General features: G+C 42.5%; 3 protein-coding genes across 3 annotated transcripts; all 3 read right to left on the bottom strand.

Annotated features, from left to right (window-relative positions):
• Window positions 1-939: 939 nt before the first annotated feature.
• LOC307006453 (zona pellucida sperm-binding protein 4-like) lies at window positions 940-3,277 on the bottom strand. Its single transcript, XM_079627457.1, has 8 exons — window positions 2,456-3,277; window positions 2,189-2,376; window positions 2,018-2,115; window positions 1,793-1,950; window positions 1,529-1,721; window positions 1,317-1,464; window positions 1,162-1,234; window positions 940-1,079 (listed from the first exon to the last, which is right to left on the bottom strand). The coding sequence occupies exons 1-8, from the start codon at window positions 3,177-3,179 to the stop codon at window positions 1,003-1,005; spliced, it is 1,659 nt and encodes a 552-aa protein (XP_079483583.1). The 5' UTR covers window positions 3,180-3,277; the 3' UTR covers window positions 940-1,002.
• A 3,146-nt stretch (window positions 3,278-6,423) lies between these two features.
• On the bottom strand, window positions 6,424-9,904 carry LOC306999426 (zona pellucida sperm-binding protein 4-like). The gene is made up of 9 exons (XM_079614086.1): window positions 9,704-9,904; window positions 7,932-8,535; window positions 7,665-7,852; window positions 7,494-7,591; window positions 7,268-7,425; window positions 7,004-7,196; window positions 6,792-6,939; window positions 6,636-6,708; window positions 6,424-6,551 (listed from the first exon to the last, which is right to left on the bottom strand). Exons 3-9 carry the CDS (start codon window positions 7,668-7,670, stop codon window positions 6,475-6,477), a joined length of 753 nt encoding a protein of 250 aa, XP_079470212.1. The 5' UTR covers window positions 7,671-7,852; window positions 7,932-8,535; window positions 9,704-9,904; the 3' UTR covers window positions 6,424-6,474.
• Window positions 9,905-13,095: 3,191 nt separating this feature from the next.
• Window positions 13,096-15,354, bottom strand: LOC307002585 (zona pellucida sperm-binding protein 4-like). The gene is made up of 8 exons (XM_079620334.1): window positions 14,644-15,354; window positions 14,377-14,564; window positions 14,206-14,303; window positions 13,980-14,137; window positions 13,716-13,908; window positions 13,504-13,651; window positions 13,349-13,421; window positions 13,096-13,264 (listed from the first exon to the last, which is right to left on the bottom strand). The coding sequence occupies exons 1-8, from the start codon at window positions 15,329-15,331 to the stop codon at window positions 13,188-13,190; spliced, it is 1,623 nt and encodes a 540-aa protein (XP_079476460.1). The 5' UTR covers window positions 15,332-15,354; the 3' UTR covers window positions 13,096-13,187.
• Window positions 15,355-17,973: the final 2,619 nt, after the last annotated feature.

The following is a 17,973-nucleotide window of genomic DNA, read 5'->3' as shown; positions in this document are numbered from 1 at the left end:
ATAAGGAATGTGGCCATGCATAAAGTGTGCTGATTTAACCATTGAATATATGGGATCTCTTCCCTGTTTTTCACCAAATAAATCTCACATTTTAAGACTTCTCTCTTTGTTTCTGTGGAAAAACAAAGACAATTGCTTGATTGTAGTGTTGGTGTTTTTGGTATTCCAGTGTCATTTGGCTGTTCTCACCTAATGGCTCATTGGCATTAGTGCTTTAGGAAGGTAAAAAATCACCTCACCAAGACCCAAACTCGTCTTGTAACGAAAGACCTCGGTTTTCATCTTCAAACAAAATGGGCACTGAAATATGCATGCACAATTTTCTCTTTTTTTTTTAAAACAATGGTTAAGTTGATAAACGCAAATTCTCATCATGTAAGGATCCTGTTCATGTTGGACAGACATTTTAATTGCATTTTTGTAAGGCACAAAAACACCTGAGTAGGAGCTCTTGGTATTAGCAGCAGCGTGTTGCAAGCACCAATCCGTTTGTTTTTCTTTAGACAGTACTCAAGGTATAACGATCAAGATTAACTAAAAAATTGCCCAGAGTTCTCCTTTAAGGAAGCAGCTGTGTTATGTGACCTTAATGGCTGCATCTTATGGCTGCAGTGGGGTGGTAATCATCACCCCACTCTCTCTCGCAAACACGGCCTTGAGGGTCTTATGCGAGTGGTGGCCATCCACTGAGGAAGCCATGACGTCAAATGTAAAGTCACAAGCGGAAGTTACACAACCCTTAATTTGATACCATGTGAAACATGAACGGGGCCCACCCAAGTTAGCAACTAGAACTAGGCAAATATAGTTAAGTTAAATGGCTTAGGCAGAAGCTTGTCCCATTTAGTTCAAGTCTAGAACCTCAATGCACAAAAGAAAAGGGTTTAGTAGTGCTGCCCTATAAGTCAAACTGAGAACAGTCACAAAACAAACTCCAGTCAGAAATCAATACCAAAGAGAAACTAATGTTGAGTTTCAGGAAGTTTATTAAAACACTAAAATTCACATGACCAGGATAACTTCACCACTAGACACAACAGTTTGCCCACTGAAGATGGTCTTGACGTGCGTGTCTCTTCCTGTAAAAAGTGGTAGAAACATGATGGGCATTTAAAAACAAAGAAATTCAGTTCCCAAAGTCAAGTTACAGCAAGCACTCACTTTTCCTAGTGCAGCTTTGCTCACATGAGCCAGAAGAGGGATGGCACACCGCTGTACTACAGTGGATGAAGATCTAACAGAGGGGAAAGGGTTAAGCCATAGAACTCTATAAAAAGCACCAATATTAAGGCTTGAGGTAAGGCTGCAGAGCATACGGTTTCCTGCAGAGGAGCCAGTGATGCTGGATCTACAAATGTGAACATCTTCACAACAAAGCGCTTGTAGTGGGTGGGAAACTGAAGACCAGAAGATCCAGCCACTGGAACCAATGTGGTCAGGTAACGATCATCCTGGTAAGGGCATCTGAAAGGCAAAGAGGCAGTCAGAAATGCCTTACAGCACATGGATAAAGACTGACCTTACTCACCCATCAACCAGAAGGTCCCATTGGGGTAGACTGAGTGGATTGGGGGTTTGTGTCGCCCAGCAATGTCCCAGCATCAGGACAATGTTGGGGTCGGTCCTCTCCAAAATGTGCACCTCAACATATACGGGTTCTCGCAGGACTTTAATAACTGGATAATCAGCATCACTGTAGTAGGATGTGTACGCCTCATCCCCTGAGGATACAGTGTTGAACTAGAAACTGCTGCAACCTGAAGTTAGAGGCATACTTGGGACAAACACTTACCTTCTGCACAGCCTTTAGTGACACATTGACCATTTGCCAGTCTAAGCTCCACCCTGAGGGGTCCAGGAGCAGCTACTGCTGGAGGTGGAGGAACACTGTTGACCTCCACAACCAGAGCTTCCACAGAAGTAGCAGAGTACCTACACTGGAAGAGAAGCCTGGACAAACCATGAGATTTTAGCATTTGTCAATGATTAACATTATGATAAAGCATACGTCACCTACTCAAAATGGCTGTCCCTTGTGATGGAACCAAGTGGTCCGGTACCCACTTCATACGAGGAGATCATTCTGTTTTCATACACCACATATCCACTGTCCTCCTGCAAATAGTAACAAGGTTGGCATCCAGTCCATTCTAAGCCATGCAGAACAAACTCACAAGCAGCTACTCACAATCATGCTCGTGCCACATGCAGTGACAGGGAACTGGTATATAGCAAAGAAAGGTGTGGATCCCACAGGACTGCATGATGGGTCACTTCCACCCAGGAGACGGACTGAATCCAGGCTCAATCGAGGCAGCGTAACATCTCGAGCCACCACTACCACAAACTGACCATCTCTTATACACTGGACAGTCACTGGAATGAGTTACAAGAGCAGGTTATTGCTGAAGATCAATTTAGCATGAATATCTTTGCATTGAATCAACACTCCTACCTGCCTTCCCATAGTAACACTGCAGTCCATTAAAGCAGCAGTTGATGGCTGCACACTCAGCACCACTGATACCAGGTGGTCCACATTGGATCTGCTCATAATCAGCTACAGCACATTTGTCAAGGGGCACTGCCTGTGCCACTGGCTGCTTAGGCTGAAACTGCTGAGAAAACTGTTGACTAGCTTGCTGTTGAACTGACTGAGGAAACTGTTGACTAGCTTGCTGTTGAACTGACTGAGGAAACTGTTGACTAGCTTGCTGTTGAACTGACTGAGGCAACTGTTGACTAGCTTGCTGTTGAAGTGGCCGAGGAGACTGTTGACTAGCTTGCTGTTGAACTGACTGAGGAAACTGTTGACTTGCTTGCTGTTGAACTGACTGAGGAAACTGTTGACTAGCTTGCTGTTGAACTGACTGAGGAAACTGTTGACTAGCTTGCGGTTGAACTGACTGAGGAAACTGTTGACTTGCTTGCTGTTGAACTGACTGAGGAAACTGTTGACTAGCTTGCTGTTGAAGTGGCCGAGGAAACTGTTGACTAGCTTGCTGTTGAAGTGGCCGAGGAAACTGTTGAACTGACTGAGGAAACCGATGGTCAGTTTGCTGGAACATCAGAGTTTGAGGATTCTGGGGCAGATTACTCCACTGTGGAACAGCATGACAGAAAGCACAGACCCAAACACAAAGTGTCAGAGACTGAAGAGCACACCAACTTCCTGCCATTGTTCAACAGCTAGTCACACTATATTGGGATGCTGCCCTTTGGTCTTTTTGTACCATACAGACTTTGGCTAATTAATGATAATTCCTCCCTCTTCATTAACAGTCATGATTCTCCAGACTTGCATGAGAGGGAGTTTATGCAACTGGGTGATTCTATTGGTTCTTAAAGTTTTTTTTTTTTTACCCTTTTTGAACATACACAAGAGCACATAGGCTATTGAGCTGAATTCAGAATATATGCTATTGTATTTCTGCCATTCTAAATTCAGCTTTTAATTAGCTGAATATTATATTTGATGTTTTGGCTATTCACTGGCGAGTTTTCATGGCAAAAGTCCTGTATATTAAGGATATGTTTACACAACAACGATGTACTAAAAACGGACATAAATAGTGTCCCGCATTTCATTTATGGTTTCTTTTTTATCATCCGTGAAATTACAATATCACAGTAAGAAATATAATAAAAACTGTGACTGGCATTTAAAAATCTATTTTTGCAGCCGTCATGTTCTAGCTGTCAAAGTAAACAACCAACCAATGCATAGTGATGGCAATTTCAAAACACTGCTTCATGAAGCTTCGAAGCCTTTACGAATCTTTTGTACCGAATCAGTGGTTCAGAGCGTGTATCAAACTGCCAGAGACACGTGATTTCATTACTGGCCTGTTTAGCTGAGCTATTCATAGAACAAACAAAACAAACCCTGACAATTGATCAAATAACATATACACATGATAATCTTATTAGATGATTAGATCATTCTATTTGAAAGATTTTACTTTCAATAACAATTTTGCAATAGATGTGTAAAAGGGGTTTTTATGCATGTTTGGCACAGGTTTTTGTTGCATTTACACTGTTCTGACCACTAGAGGTCACCGTGGAGTTAGGTGTCAGATTTTTTTCGAAGCCTTGAAACAACACGGCACATTTGCTTCTGTTTCAGTGTTCCACAAAGCCTCGATCTGCCCACCCCTACCAACGCAATCGTAGAGAGAGCTTTTCCCACTAAATGGACAGCGCAAAGGAATAAGTGCCGGCCTCATCAAAGTCGGTAAACACAGCTATACCAGCAAGGATTTCATTTCACATACTGGATAAAAACCTCAAGAGCTACTGAAAGCTGCCCAAATTGATGATTTAAAGCAGGTATGGGGAACGTCAGTCCTGGAAGGCCACTGTCCTAAGGAGTTTAGCTCCAACCCTTATACAAACTCACCTGCCTGCCTTATTGATCCTGAAGACATTGATTTGCTTAATCAGGTGTGTTTGATTAGGGTTGGAGGCTTGGAGCTGAACTGCAGGACAGTAGCCTTCCAGGATCGACGTTCCCCATCCCTGATTTAAAGCATGTAATCATCCATCCTGATGGCAGGGATATAATTTATTTTTTATTTTGAAAGGCCAAAGACAATAACCTTAGTTTTATCATTTAACTGAAGGAAATTGTTAGCCATCCAGATTTTAATTTATTTCAAACAGTCTAAAAGATGCAGCATGGATTTGCCAGATTTAAGTGGGATGTACAGTTGGGAGTCATCTGCATAGAAATGGAATGAAATATTGAATCTTCGGATGATGTTACCTAGGGGGAGCATGTAAAGGCAGAAAAGTACTGGACTCAGAATGGATCCCTGAGGGACACCATAAGACACAGGAGCAGAGGATGAAGAATACTGGCCTATGGATACAGAACAAGATATTTGGCGGAGATAGGAATAAAACAAGTTAAGAGCTATACCCTTAATGCCAACCCATTGTATGAGATGCTCTAGTAATATACCATGGTCTACAGTGTCAAATGCAGCATTAAGATCCAACAGGACCAGAATGGCATTATAGCCTGAGTCAAGAGTGAGCAACAGGTCATTTGTCACCTTTAGCAGGGCTGTATCAGTGCTGTGACAGGTTTTGAACCCAGATTGAAATGGCTCAAGGATCTCTGTTAAATTAAAGGAGAACTCCAGGCAATTTTTAAGTTAATCTTGATCGTTATACCTTTGTGAGTACGGTCTATAGAAAAAGAAAAAAAAACGGATTGGTGCTTGCAACACGGAGCTGCTACCGCTAATGCCCAGAGCTCCCACTCAGCTAAAATGGCAGTTATGGGGGCATGTTCATAAAGTGTGTTTTTGTGCCTCTTAACAGACACAAAATGCAATTAAAATGTCTGTCCAACATGAACAGGGTCCTTACATGACAACAAGATGCGTTTGGCAACTTAGCCATTGTTTAAATTCACCTAAATAGTGTTTTAGACGGCTAGCTGTAGTCTCGCGCTGAAGTCCCATAAATAGAAGTGTGCAGGTGGGAGGAGCGTCGTGAGTGTGAAGAGTGTGAGGCTAGTTCGTCTGTATACTCGGGTTTGAATAAATAAGGACCACCATCAAACTCAAAAGCCTCTTCCATGTGTACAAAATGTTCTATATTCTCCAGTTACGTTACGAACCATTTCTTCATTTGTGAGCACCTCAGATCATCATTCTTCACACACGACGCCCCTCCCACCTGCACACTTCTATTTATGGGACTTCAGCGCGAGAGTACAGCTAGCAGTCTAAAACACTATTTAGGTGAATTTAAACAATGGCTAAGTTGATAAACGCATATTGTCGTCATGTAAGGACCCTGATCATGTTGGACAGACATTTTAATTGCATTTTTGTCAGGCACAAAAACACTATGAATATGCCGCCATAACTGCCGTTTTAGCTGAGTGGGAGCTCTTGGAATTAGCGGTAGCAGCTCCATGTTGCAGGCACCAATCCAGTTCCTTTTTTTTTTTCTATAGACAGTACTCGAGGTATAACGATCAAGATTAACTCAATTGCCCAGAGTTCTCCTTTAAGGAAGCAGCTGTGTTATGTGACCTTAATGGCTGCATCTTGTGGCTGCAGTGGGGTGGTAATCATTATCACCCCACGCTCTCTCGCAAGCAACACGGCCTCGAGGGTCTTCTGCGAATGGTGGCCATCCACTGAGGAAGCCATAAAGTCAAATGTAAAGTAACAAGCAGAAGTTACACAACCCTTAATTTGATACCATGTGAAACATGAACGGGGGACACCCAAGTTAGCAACTAGAGCTTGGCAAATAGTTAAATTAAATGGCTTGGGCAGAAGCATGTCCCATTTAGTTCAAGTCTAGAACCTCAATGCACAAAAGAAAAGGGTTTAGTAGTGCTGCCCTATAAGTCAAACTGAGAACTGTCATGAAACAAACTCCAGTCAGAAATCAATACCAAAGAGAAACTAATGTTGAGTTTCAGGAAGTTTATTAAACCACTAAAATTCACATGACCAGGATAACTTCACCACTAGACACAACAGTTTGCCCACTGGAGATGGTCTTGACGTGCGTGTCTCTTCCTGTAAAAAGTGGTAGAAACATGAGGGGCATTTAAAAACAAAAAGAAATTCAGTTCCCAAAGTCAATTTACAGCAAGCACTCACTTTTCCTAGTGCAGCTTTGCTCACAGGAGTCAGAAGAGGGATGGCACACCGCTGTACTACAGTGGATGAAGATCTAACAGAGGGGAAAGGGTTAAGCCATAGAACTACTATAAAAAGCACCAATATTAAGGCTTGAGGTAAGGCTGCGGAGCATACGGTTTCCTGCAGAGGAGCCAGTGATGCTGGATCTACAAATGTGAACATCTTCACAACAAAGCGCTTGTAGTGGGTGGGAAACTGAAGAGCAGAAGATCCAGCTACTGGAACCAATGTGGTCAGGTAACGATCATCCTGGTAAGGGCATCTGAAAGGCAAAGAGGCAGTCAGAAATGCCTTACAGCACATGGATAAAGACTGACCTTACTCACCCATCAACCAGAAGGTCCCATTGGGGTAGACTGAGTGGATTGGGGGTTTGTGTCGCCCAGCAATGTCCCAGCATCAGGACAATGTTGGGGTCGGTCCTCTCCAAAATGTGCACCTCAACATATACGGGTTCTCGCAGGACTTTTGTAACTGGATAATCAGCATCACTGTAGTAGGATGTGTACGCCTCATCCCCTGAGGATACAGTGTTGAACTAGAAACTGCTGCAACCCGAAGTTAGAGGCATACTTGGGACAAACACTTACCTTCTGCACAGCCTTTAGTGACACATTGACCATTTGCCAGTCTAAGCGCCACCCTGAGGGGTCCAGGAGCAGCTACTGCTGGAGGTGGAGGAACACTGTTGACCTCCACAACCAGAGCTTCCACAGAAGTAGCAGAGTACCTACACTGGAAGAGAAGCCTGGACAAACCATGAGATTTTAGCATTTGTCAATGATTAACATTTATGATAAAGCATACGTCACCTACTCAAAATGGCTGTCCCTTGTGATAGAACCAAGTGGTCCGGTACCCACTTCATACGAGGAGATCATTCTGTTTTCATACACCACATATCCACTGTCCTCCTGCAAATAGTAACAAGGTTGGCATCCAGTCCATTCTAAGCCATGCAGAACAAACTCACAAGCAGCTACTCACAATCATGCTCGTGCCACATGCAGTGACAGGGAACTGGTATATAGCAAAGAAAGGTGTGGATCCCACAGGACTGCATGATGGGTCACTTCCACCCAGGAGACGGACTGAATCCAGGCTCAATCGAGGCAGCGTAACATCTCTAGCCACCACTACCACAAACTGACCATCTCTTATACACTGGACAGTCACTAGAATGAGTTACAAGAGCAGGTTATTGCTGAAGATCAATTTAGCATGAATATCTTTGCATTGAATCAACACTCCTACCTGCCTTCCCATAGTAACACTGCAGTCCGTTAAAGCAGCAGTTGATGGCTGCACACTCAGCACCACTGATACCAGGTGGTCCACATTGAATCTGCTCATAATCAGCTACAGCACATTTGTCAAGGGGCACTGCCTGTGCCACTGGCTGCTTAGGCTGAAACTGCTGAGAAAACTGTTGACTAGCTTGCTGTTGAACTGACTGAGGAAACTGTTGACTAGCTTGCTGTTGAACTGACTGAGGCAACTGTTGACTAGCTTGCTGTTGAACTGACTGAGGCAACTGTTGACTAGCTTGCTGTTGAAGTGGCCGAGGAGACAGTTGACTAGCTCGCTGTTGAACTGACTGAGGAAACTGTTGACTTGCTTGCTGTTGAACTGACTGAGGAAACTGTTGACTAGCTTGCTGTTGAAGTGGCCGAGGAAACTGTTGACTAGCTTGCTGTTGAAGTGGCCGAGGAGACAGTTGACTAGCTTGCTGTTGAACTGACTGAGGAAACTGTTGACTTGCTTGCTGTTGAACTGACTGAGGAAACTGTTGACTAGCTTGCTGTTGAAGTGGCCGAGGAAACTGTTGGCTAGCTTGCTGTTGAACTGGCCGAGGAAACTGTAGGGATGGCTGACGCGAAACACTCGTTCCGAAGCTTTGCGAGATCCCGAAGCGCAGATGTTTCGAAACACTGATCCGAAGCGTGATTCAAAACACCCATGTCACGTGACTATGGCCAAACGAAGCCTCGAAGTGTTTCACTAAGTGTTTCATCAGGTGTGATCCGCCGAATCAGCGTTTGATTGACACGGTCGGAAACAGACCACACGATCGCACATCTGTAAAAGTGAAATCAACGCATATTGACCTCGTGGGTTTTTGTGAGAGGAGTTTGATATTGAGATAGTGCGACATTTATAGTGCGATTTGTTTAGTTATATTTAGGCTTACATTTAAATTTACACAACACATTGACTGATAGGCTAGAGACACAGAGTAGACATAGTGACACATTAATAGATACATAGATATAAATATATATAGACAGCTAGATTAATAGATAGATAGATAGATACATAGATAGATTAAAGATAGGGATAGAAATGTCAACACCAGACCCATCAACATCATCAACATCAACACCAGTAGAAATACAGGACAGTTTATGGGAACTTTTTGATACTCGTATCCATCAAACCCAGATGATACACAATGCTACAGCTGATGCCACAGTGGAAGTGAAAAAATACATCAACGATGCGTATTTGTCCAGAACTCATGATCCACTAACTTACTGGAAAGAGAGAGCAGTAGGCTAATGTTTCCTCTATGTCATGGCTAAAAAATATCTTTGCATTCCAGCAACAAGTGTCCCTTGTGAGAGGATTTTTTCAAAGGCTGGAGAAATTGTCTGTAAAAAAAAGAAGTAGGCTAGTCCTTCCACAGCAGAGAAATTAATATTTTTGAATAAAAATATCTAAAAAAGTGAGACATTGTGGCTTGATTTATTTTATTAATATTCATTTTGCAGGACCAAAATAACATTATGCACAGTGATGAGCCTATATGTTACAAGATTCACATATTAGAAAAGTACAATAATAAAAAAACAACAACAATTTTAATGGCTCGTCAAGGTTGTTTCAGATCAACACCTGCAAGTGACCACTAGGTGTCACCGTGGAGACGGGTGTCGGATTGATTCGAAGCCTCGAAACAATATGGACCATTTGGTTCAACTGTTTCATTGCTTCACGAAGCCTCGATCTGCCCATCACTAGGAAACTGTTGAACTGACTGAGGAAACCGATGGTCAGTTTGCTGGAACATCAGAGTTTGAGGATTCTGGGGCAGATTACTCCACTGTGGAACAGCATGACAGAAAGCACAGACCCAAACACAAAGTGTCAGAGACTGAAGAGCACACCAACTTCCTGCCATTGTTCAACAGCTAGTCACACTATATTGAGATGCTGCCCTTTGGTCTTTTTGTACCATACAGACTTTGGCTAATTAATGATAATTCCTCCCTCTTCATTAACAGTCATGATTCTCCAGACTTGCATGAGAGGGAGTTTATGCAACTGGGTGATTCTATTGGTTCTTAAAGTTTTTTTTTTTTTTTACCCTTTTTGAACATACACAAGAGCACATAGGCTATTGAGCTGAATTCAGAATATATGCTATTGTATTTCTGCCATTCTAAATTCAGCCTTTCATTAGCTGAATATTATATTTGATGTTTTGGCTATTCACTGGCGAGTTTTCATGGCAAAAGTCCTGTATATTAAGGATATGTTTACACAACAACGTGTACTAAAAACGGACATAAATAGTGTTCCGTATTTCATTTATGGTTTCTTTTTTATCATCCGTGAAATTACAATATCACAGTAAGAAATATAATAAAAACTGTGACTGGCATTTAAAAATCTATTTGTGCAGCCGTCATGTTCTAGCTGTCAAAGTAAACAACCAGCCAATGCATAGTGATGGCAATTTCAAAACACTGCTTCATGAAGCTTCGAAGCCTTTACGAATCTTTTGTACCAAATCAGTGGTTCAGAGCGTGTATCAAACTGCCAGAGACACGTGATTTCATTACTGGCCTGTTTAGCTGAGCTATTCATAGAACAAACAAAACAAACCCTGACAATTGATCAAATAACATATACACATGATAATCTTATTAGATGATTAGATCATTCTATTTGAAAGATTTTACTTTCAATAACAATTTTGCAATAGATGTGTAAAAGGGGTTTTTATGCATGTTTGGCATGGGTTTTTGTTGCATTTACACTGTTCTGACCACTAGAGGTCACCGTGGAGTTAGGTGTCAGATTGTTTCGAAGCCTTGAAACAACACGGCACATTTGCTTCAACTGTTTCAGTGTTACACAAAGCCTCGATCTGCCCACCCCTACCAACGCAATCGTAGAGAGAGCTTTTCCCACTAAATGGACAGCGCAAAGGAATAAGTGCCGGCCTCATCAAAGTCGGTAAACACAGCTATACCAGCAAGGATTTCATTTCACATACTGGATAAAAACCTCAAGAGCTACTGAAAGCTGCCCAAATTGATGATTTAAAGCAGGTATGGGGAACGTCAGTCCTGGAAGGCCACTGTCCTAAGGAGTTTAGCTCCAACCCTTATACAAACTCACCTGCCTGCCTTATTGATCCTGAAGACATTGATTAGCTTAATCAGGTGTGTTTGATTAGGGTTGGAGGCTTGGAGCTGAACTGCAGGACAGTAGCCTTCCAGGATCGACGTTCCCCATCCCTGATTTAAAGCATGTAATCATCCATCCTGATGGCAGGGATATAATTTATTTTTTATTTTGAAAGGCCAAAGACAATAACCTTAGTTTTATCATTTAACTGAAGGAAATTGTTAGCCATCCAGATTTTAATTTATTTCAAACAGTCTAAAAGATGCAGCATGGATTTGCCAGATTTAAGTGGGATGTACAGTTGGGAGTCATCTGCATAGAAATGGAATGAAATATTGAATCTTCGGATGATGTTACCTGGGAGCATGTAAAGGCAGAAAAGAACTGGACTCAGAATGGATCCCTGAGGGACACCATAAGACACAGGAGCAGAGGATGAAGAATACTGGCCTATGGATACAGAACAAGATATTTGGCGGAGATAGGAATAAAACAAGTTAAGAGCTATACCCTTAATGCCAACCCATTGTATGAGATGCTCTAGTAATATACCATGGTCTACAGTGTCAAATGCAGCATTAAGATCCAACAGGACCAGAATGGCATTATAACCTGAGTCAAGAGTGAGCAACAGGTAATTTGTCACCTTTAGCAGGGCTGTATCAGTGCTGTGACAGGGTTTGAACCCAGATTGAAATGGCTCAAGGATCTCTGTTAAATTAAAGGAGAACGCCAGGCAATTTTTAAGTTAATCTTGATTGTTATACCTTTGTGAGTACGGTCTATAGAAAAAAAAAAAAGAAAAAAAAACCGGATTGGTGCTTGCAACACGGAGCTGCTGCCGCTAATGCCCAGAGCTCCCACTCAGCTAAAATGGCAGTTGTGGGGGCATATTCATAAAGTGTGTCTTTGTGCCTCTTAACAGACACAAAATGCAATTAAAATATCTGTCCAACATGAACAGGGTCCTTACATGACAACAAGATGCGTTTGGCAACTTAGCCATTGTTTAAATTCACCTAAATAGTGTTTTAGACGGCTAGCTGTAGTCTCGCGCTGAAGTCCCATAAATAGAAGTGTGCAGGTGGGAGGAGCGTCGTGAGTGTGAAGAGTGTGAGGCTAGTTCTTCGTCTGTATACTCAGGTTTGAATAAATAAGGACCACCATCAAACTCAAAAGCCTCTTCCATGTGTTCAAAATGTTCTATATTCTCCATAGTTACGTTACGAACCATTTCTTCATTTGTGAGCAACTCGGATCATCATTCTTCACACACACGACGCCCCTCCCACCTGCACACTTCTATTTATGGGACTTCAGTGCGAGACTACAGCTAGCAGTCTAAAACACTATTTAGGTGAATTTAAACAATGGCTTGATAAAGTTGATAAACGCATATTGTCGTTATGTAAGGACCCTGTTCATGTTGGACAGACATTTTAATTGCATTGTCAGGCACAAAAACACTATGAATATGCCACCATAACTGCCGTTTTAGCTGAGTGGGAGCTCTTGGAATTAGCGGTAGCAGCTCCATGTTGCAAGCACCAATCCAGTTCCTTTTTTGTTTTTGTTTTATATAGACAGTACTCGAGGTATAACAATCAAGATTAACTCAAGATTAACTCAATTGCCCAGAGTTCTCCTTTAAGGAAGCAGCTGTGTTATGTGACCTTAATGGCTGCATCTCGTGGCTGCAGTGGGGTGGTAATCATTATCACCCCACGCTCTCTCGCAAGCAACACGGCCTCGAGGGTCTTATGCGAATGGTGGCCATCCACTGAGGAAGCCATAAAGTCAAATGTAAAGTCACAAGCAGAAGTTACACAACCCTTAATTTGATACCATGTGAAACATGAACGGGGGACACCCAAGTTAGCAACTAGAGCTTGGCAAATAGTTAAATTAAATGGCTTGGGCAGAAGCATGTCCCATTTAGTTCAAGTCTAGAACCTCAATGCACAAAAGAAAAGGGTTTAGTAGTGCTGCCCTATATGTCAAACTGAGAAATGTCATGAAACAAACTCCAGTCAGAAATCAATACCAAAGAGAAACTAATGTTGAGTTTCAGGAAGTTTATTAAGCCACTAAAATTCACATGACCAGGATAACTTCACCACTAGACACAACAGTTTGCCCACTGGAGATGGTCTTGACGTGCGTGTCTCTTCCTGTAAAAAGTGGTAGAAACATGAGGGGCATTTAAAAACAAAAAGAAATTCAGTTCCCAAAGTCAATTTACAGCAAGCACTCACTTTTCCTAGTGCAGCTTTGCTCACAGGAGCCAGAAGAGGGATGGCACACCGCTGTACTACAGTGGATGAAGATCTAACAGAGGGGAAAGGGTTAAGCCATAGAACTCTATAAAAAGCACCAATATTAAGGCTTGAGGTAAGGCTGCGGAGCATACGGTTTCCTGCAGAGGAGCCAGTGATGCTGGATCTACAAATGTGAACATCTTCACAACAAAGCGCTTGTAGTGGGTGGGAAACTGAAGAGCAGAAGATCCAGCTACTGGAACCAATGTGGTCAGGTAACGATCATCCTGGTAAGGGCATCTGAAAGGCAAAGAGGCAGTCAGAAATGCCTTACAGCACATGGATAAAGACTGACCTTACTCACCCATCAACCAGAAGGTCCCATTGGGGTAGACTGAGTGGATTGGGGGTTTGTGTCGCCCAGCAATGTCCCAGCATCAGGACAATGTTGGGGTCGGTCCTCTCCAAAATGTGCACCTCAACATATACGGGTTCTCGCAGGACTTTTGTAACTGGATAATCAGCATCACTGTAGTAGGATGTGTACGCCTCATCCCCTGAGGATACAGTGTTGAACTAGAAACTGCTGCAACCTGAAGTTAGAGACATACTTGGGACAAACACTTACCTTCTGCACAGCCTTTAGTGACACATTGACCATTTGCCAGTCTAAGCGCCACCCTGAGGGGTCCAGGAGCAGCTACTGCTGGAGGTGGAGGAACACTGTTGACCTCCACAACCAGAGCTTCCACAGAAGTAGCAGAGTACCTACACTGGAAGAGAAGCCTGGACAAACCATGAGATTTTAGCATTTGTCAATGATTAACATTTATGATAAAGCATACGTCACCTACTCAAAATGGCTGTCCCTTGTGATGGAACCAAGTGGTCCGGTACCCACTTCATACGAGGAGATCATTCTGTTTTCATACACCACATATCCACTGTCCTCCTGCAAATAGTAACAAGGTTGGCATCCAGTCCATTCTAAGCCATGCAGAACAAACTCACAAGCAGCTACTCACAATCATGCTCGTGCCACATGCAGTGACAGGGAACTGGTATATAGCAAAGAAAGGTGTGGATCCCACAGGACTGCATGATGGGTCACTTCCACCCAGGAGACGGACTGAATCCAGGCTCAATCGAGGCAGCGTAACATCTCTAGCCACCACTACCACAAACTGACCATCTCTTATACACTGGACAGTCACTGGAATGAGTTACAAGAGCAGGTTATTGCTGAAGATCAATTTAGCATGAATATCTTTGCATTGAATCAACACTCCTACCTGCCTTCCCATAGTAACACTGCGGTCCGTTAAAGCAGCAGTTGATGGCTGCACACTCAGCACCACTGATACCAGGTGGTCCACATTGGATCTGCTCATAATCAGCTACAGCACATTTGTCAAGGGGCACTGCCTGTGCCACTGGCTGCTTAGGCTGAAACTGCTGAGAAAACTGTTGACTAGCTTGCTGTTGAACTGACTGAGGAAACTGTTGACTAGCTTGCTGTTGAACTGACTGAGGAAACTGTTGACTAGCTTGCTGTTGAAGTGGCCGAGGAGACAGTTGACTAGCTTGCTGTTGAACTGACTGAGGAAACTGTTGACTTGCTTGCTGTTGAACTGACTGAGGAAACTGTTGACTAGCTTGCTGTTGAAGTGGCCGAGGAGACAGTTGACTAGCTTGCTGTTGAACTGACTGAGGAAACTGTTGACTTGCTTGCTGTTGAACTGACTGAGGAAACTGTTGACTAGCTTGCTGTTGAAGTGGCCGAGGAAACTGTTGGCTAGCTTGCTGTTGAACTGGCCGAGGAAACTGTTGAACTGACTGAGGAAACCGATGGTCAGTTTGCTGGAACATCAGAGTTTGAGGATTCTGGGGCAGATTACTCCACTGTGGAACAGCATGACAGAAAGCACAGACCCAAACACAAAGTGTCAGAGACTGAAGAGCACACCAACTTCCTGCCATTGTTCAACAGCTAGTCACACTATATTGAGATGCTGCCCTTTGGTCTTTTTGTACCATACAGACTTTGGCTAATTAATGATAATTCCTCCCTCTTCATTAACAGTCATGATTCTCCAGACTTGCATGAGAGGGAGTTTATGCAACTGGGTGATTCTATTGGTTCTTAAAGTTTTTTTTTTTTTTTACCCTTTTTGAACATACACAAGAGCACATAGGCTATTGAGCTGAATTCAGAATATATGCTATTGTATTTCTGCCATTCTAAATTCAGCCTTTCATTAGCTGAATATTATATTTGATGTTTTGGCTATTCACTGGCGAGTTTTCATGGCAAAAGTCCTGTATATTAAGGATATGTTTACACAACAACGATGTACTAAAAACGGACATAAATAGTGTCCCGCATTTCATTTATGGTTTCTTTTTTATCATCCCTGAAATTACAATATCACAGTAAGAAATATAATAAAAACTGTGACTGGCATTTAAAAATCTATTTGTGCAGCCGTCATGTTCTAGCTGTCAAAGTAAACAACCAACCAATGCATAGTGATGGCAATTTCAAAACACTGCTTCATGAAGCTTCGAAGCCTTTACGAATCTTTTGTACCGAATCAGTGGTTCAGAGAGTGTATCAAACTGCCAGAGACACGTGATTTCATTACTGGCCTGTTTAGCTGAGCTATTCATAGAACAAACAAAAGAAACCCTGACAATTGATCAAATAACATATACACATGATAATCTTATTAGATGATTAGATCATTCTATTTGAAAGATTTTACTTTCAATAACAATTTTGCAATAGATGTGTAAAAGGGGTTTTTATGCATGTTTGGCATAGGTTTTTGTTGCATTTACACTGTTCTGACCACTAGAGGTCACCGTGGAGTTAGGTGTCAGATTGTTTCGAAGCCTTGAAACACGGCACATTTGCTTCAACTGTTTCAGTGTTACACAAAGCCTCGATCTGCCCACCCCTACCAACGCAATCGTAGAGAGAGCTTTTCCCACTAAATGGACAGCGCAAAGGAATAAGTGCCGGCCTCATCAAAGTCGGTAAACACAGCTATACCAGCAAGGATTTCATTTCACATACTGGATAAAAACCTCAAGAGCTACTGAAAGCTGCCCAAATTGATGATTTAAAGCAGGTATGGGGAACGTCAGTCCTGGAAGGCCACTGTCCTAAGGAGTTTAGCTCCAACCCTTATACAAACTCACCTGCCTGCCTTATTGATCCTGAAGACATTGATTTGCTTAATCAGGTGTGTTTGATTAGGGTTGGAGGCTTGGAGCTGAACTGCAGGACAGTAGCCTTCCAGGATCGACGTTCCCCATCCCTGATTTAAAGCATGTAATCATCCATCCTGATGGCAGGGATATAATTTATTTTTTATTTTGAAAGGCCAAAGACAATAACCTTAGTTTTATCATTTAACTGAAGGAAATTGTTAGCCATCCAGATTTTAATTTATTTCAAACAGTCTAAAAGATGCAGCATGGATTTGCCAGATTTAAGTGGGATGTACAGTTGGGAGTCATCTGCATAGAAATGGAATGAAATATTGAATCTTCGGATGATGTTACCTAGGGGGAGCATGTAAAGGCAGAAAAGTACTGGACTCAGAATGGATCCCTGAGGGACACCATAAGACACAGGAGCAGAGGATGAAGAATACTGGCCTATGGATACAGAACAAGATATTTGGCGGAGATAGGAATAAAACAAGTTAAGAGCTATACCCTTAATGCCAACCCATTGTATGAGATGCTCTAGTAATATACCATGGTCTACAGTGTCAAATGCAGCATTAAGATCCAACAGGACCAGAATGGCATTATAACCTGAGTCAAGAGTGAGCAACAGGTAATTTGTCACCTTTAGCAGGGCTGTATCAGTGCTGTGACAGGGTTTGAACCCAGATTGAAATGGCTCAAGGATCTCTGTTAAATTAAAGGAGAACGCCAGGCAATTTTTAAGTTAATCTTGATTGTTATACCTTTGTGAGTACGGTCTATAGAAAAAAAAAAAAGAAAAAAAAACCGGATTGGTGCTTGCAACACGGAGCTGCTGCCGCTAATGCCCAGAGCTCCCACTCAGCTAAAATGGCAGTTGTGGGGGCATATATTCATAAAGTGTGTCTTTGTGCCTCTTAACAGACACAAAATGCAATTAAAATATCTGTCCAACATGAACAGGGTCCTTACATGACAACAAGATGCGTTTGGCAACTTAGCCATTGTTTAAATTCACCTAAATAGTGTTTTAGACGGCTAGCTGTAGTCTCGCGCTGAAGTCCCATAAATAGAAGTGTGCAGGTGGGAGGAGCGTCGTGAGTGTGAAGAGTGTGAGGCTAGTTCTTCGTCTGTATACTCAGGTTTGAATAAATAAGGACCACCATCAAACTCAAAAGCCTCTTCCATGTGTTCAAAATGTTCTATATTCTCCATAGTTACGTTACGAACCATTTCTTCATTTGTGAGCAACTCGGATCATCATTCTTCACACACACGACGCCCCTCCCACCTGCACACTTCTATTTATGGGACTTCAGTGCGAGACTACAGCTAGCAGTCTAAAACACTATTTAGGTGAATTTAAACAATGGCTTGATAAAGTTGATAAACGCATATTGTCG

Source organism: Phoxinus phoxinus (assembly GCF_949152265.1).
Source record: "Phoxinus phoxinus genome assembly, chromosome: 1".
In the NCBI taxonomy this organism is placed as follows: Eukaryota; Metazoa; Chordata; class Actinopteri; order Cypriniformes; family Leuciscidae; genus Phoxinus; species Phoxinus phoxinus.
This window is presented reverse-complemented; position numbering and strand designations above follow the sequence as displayed.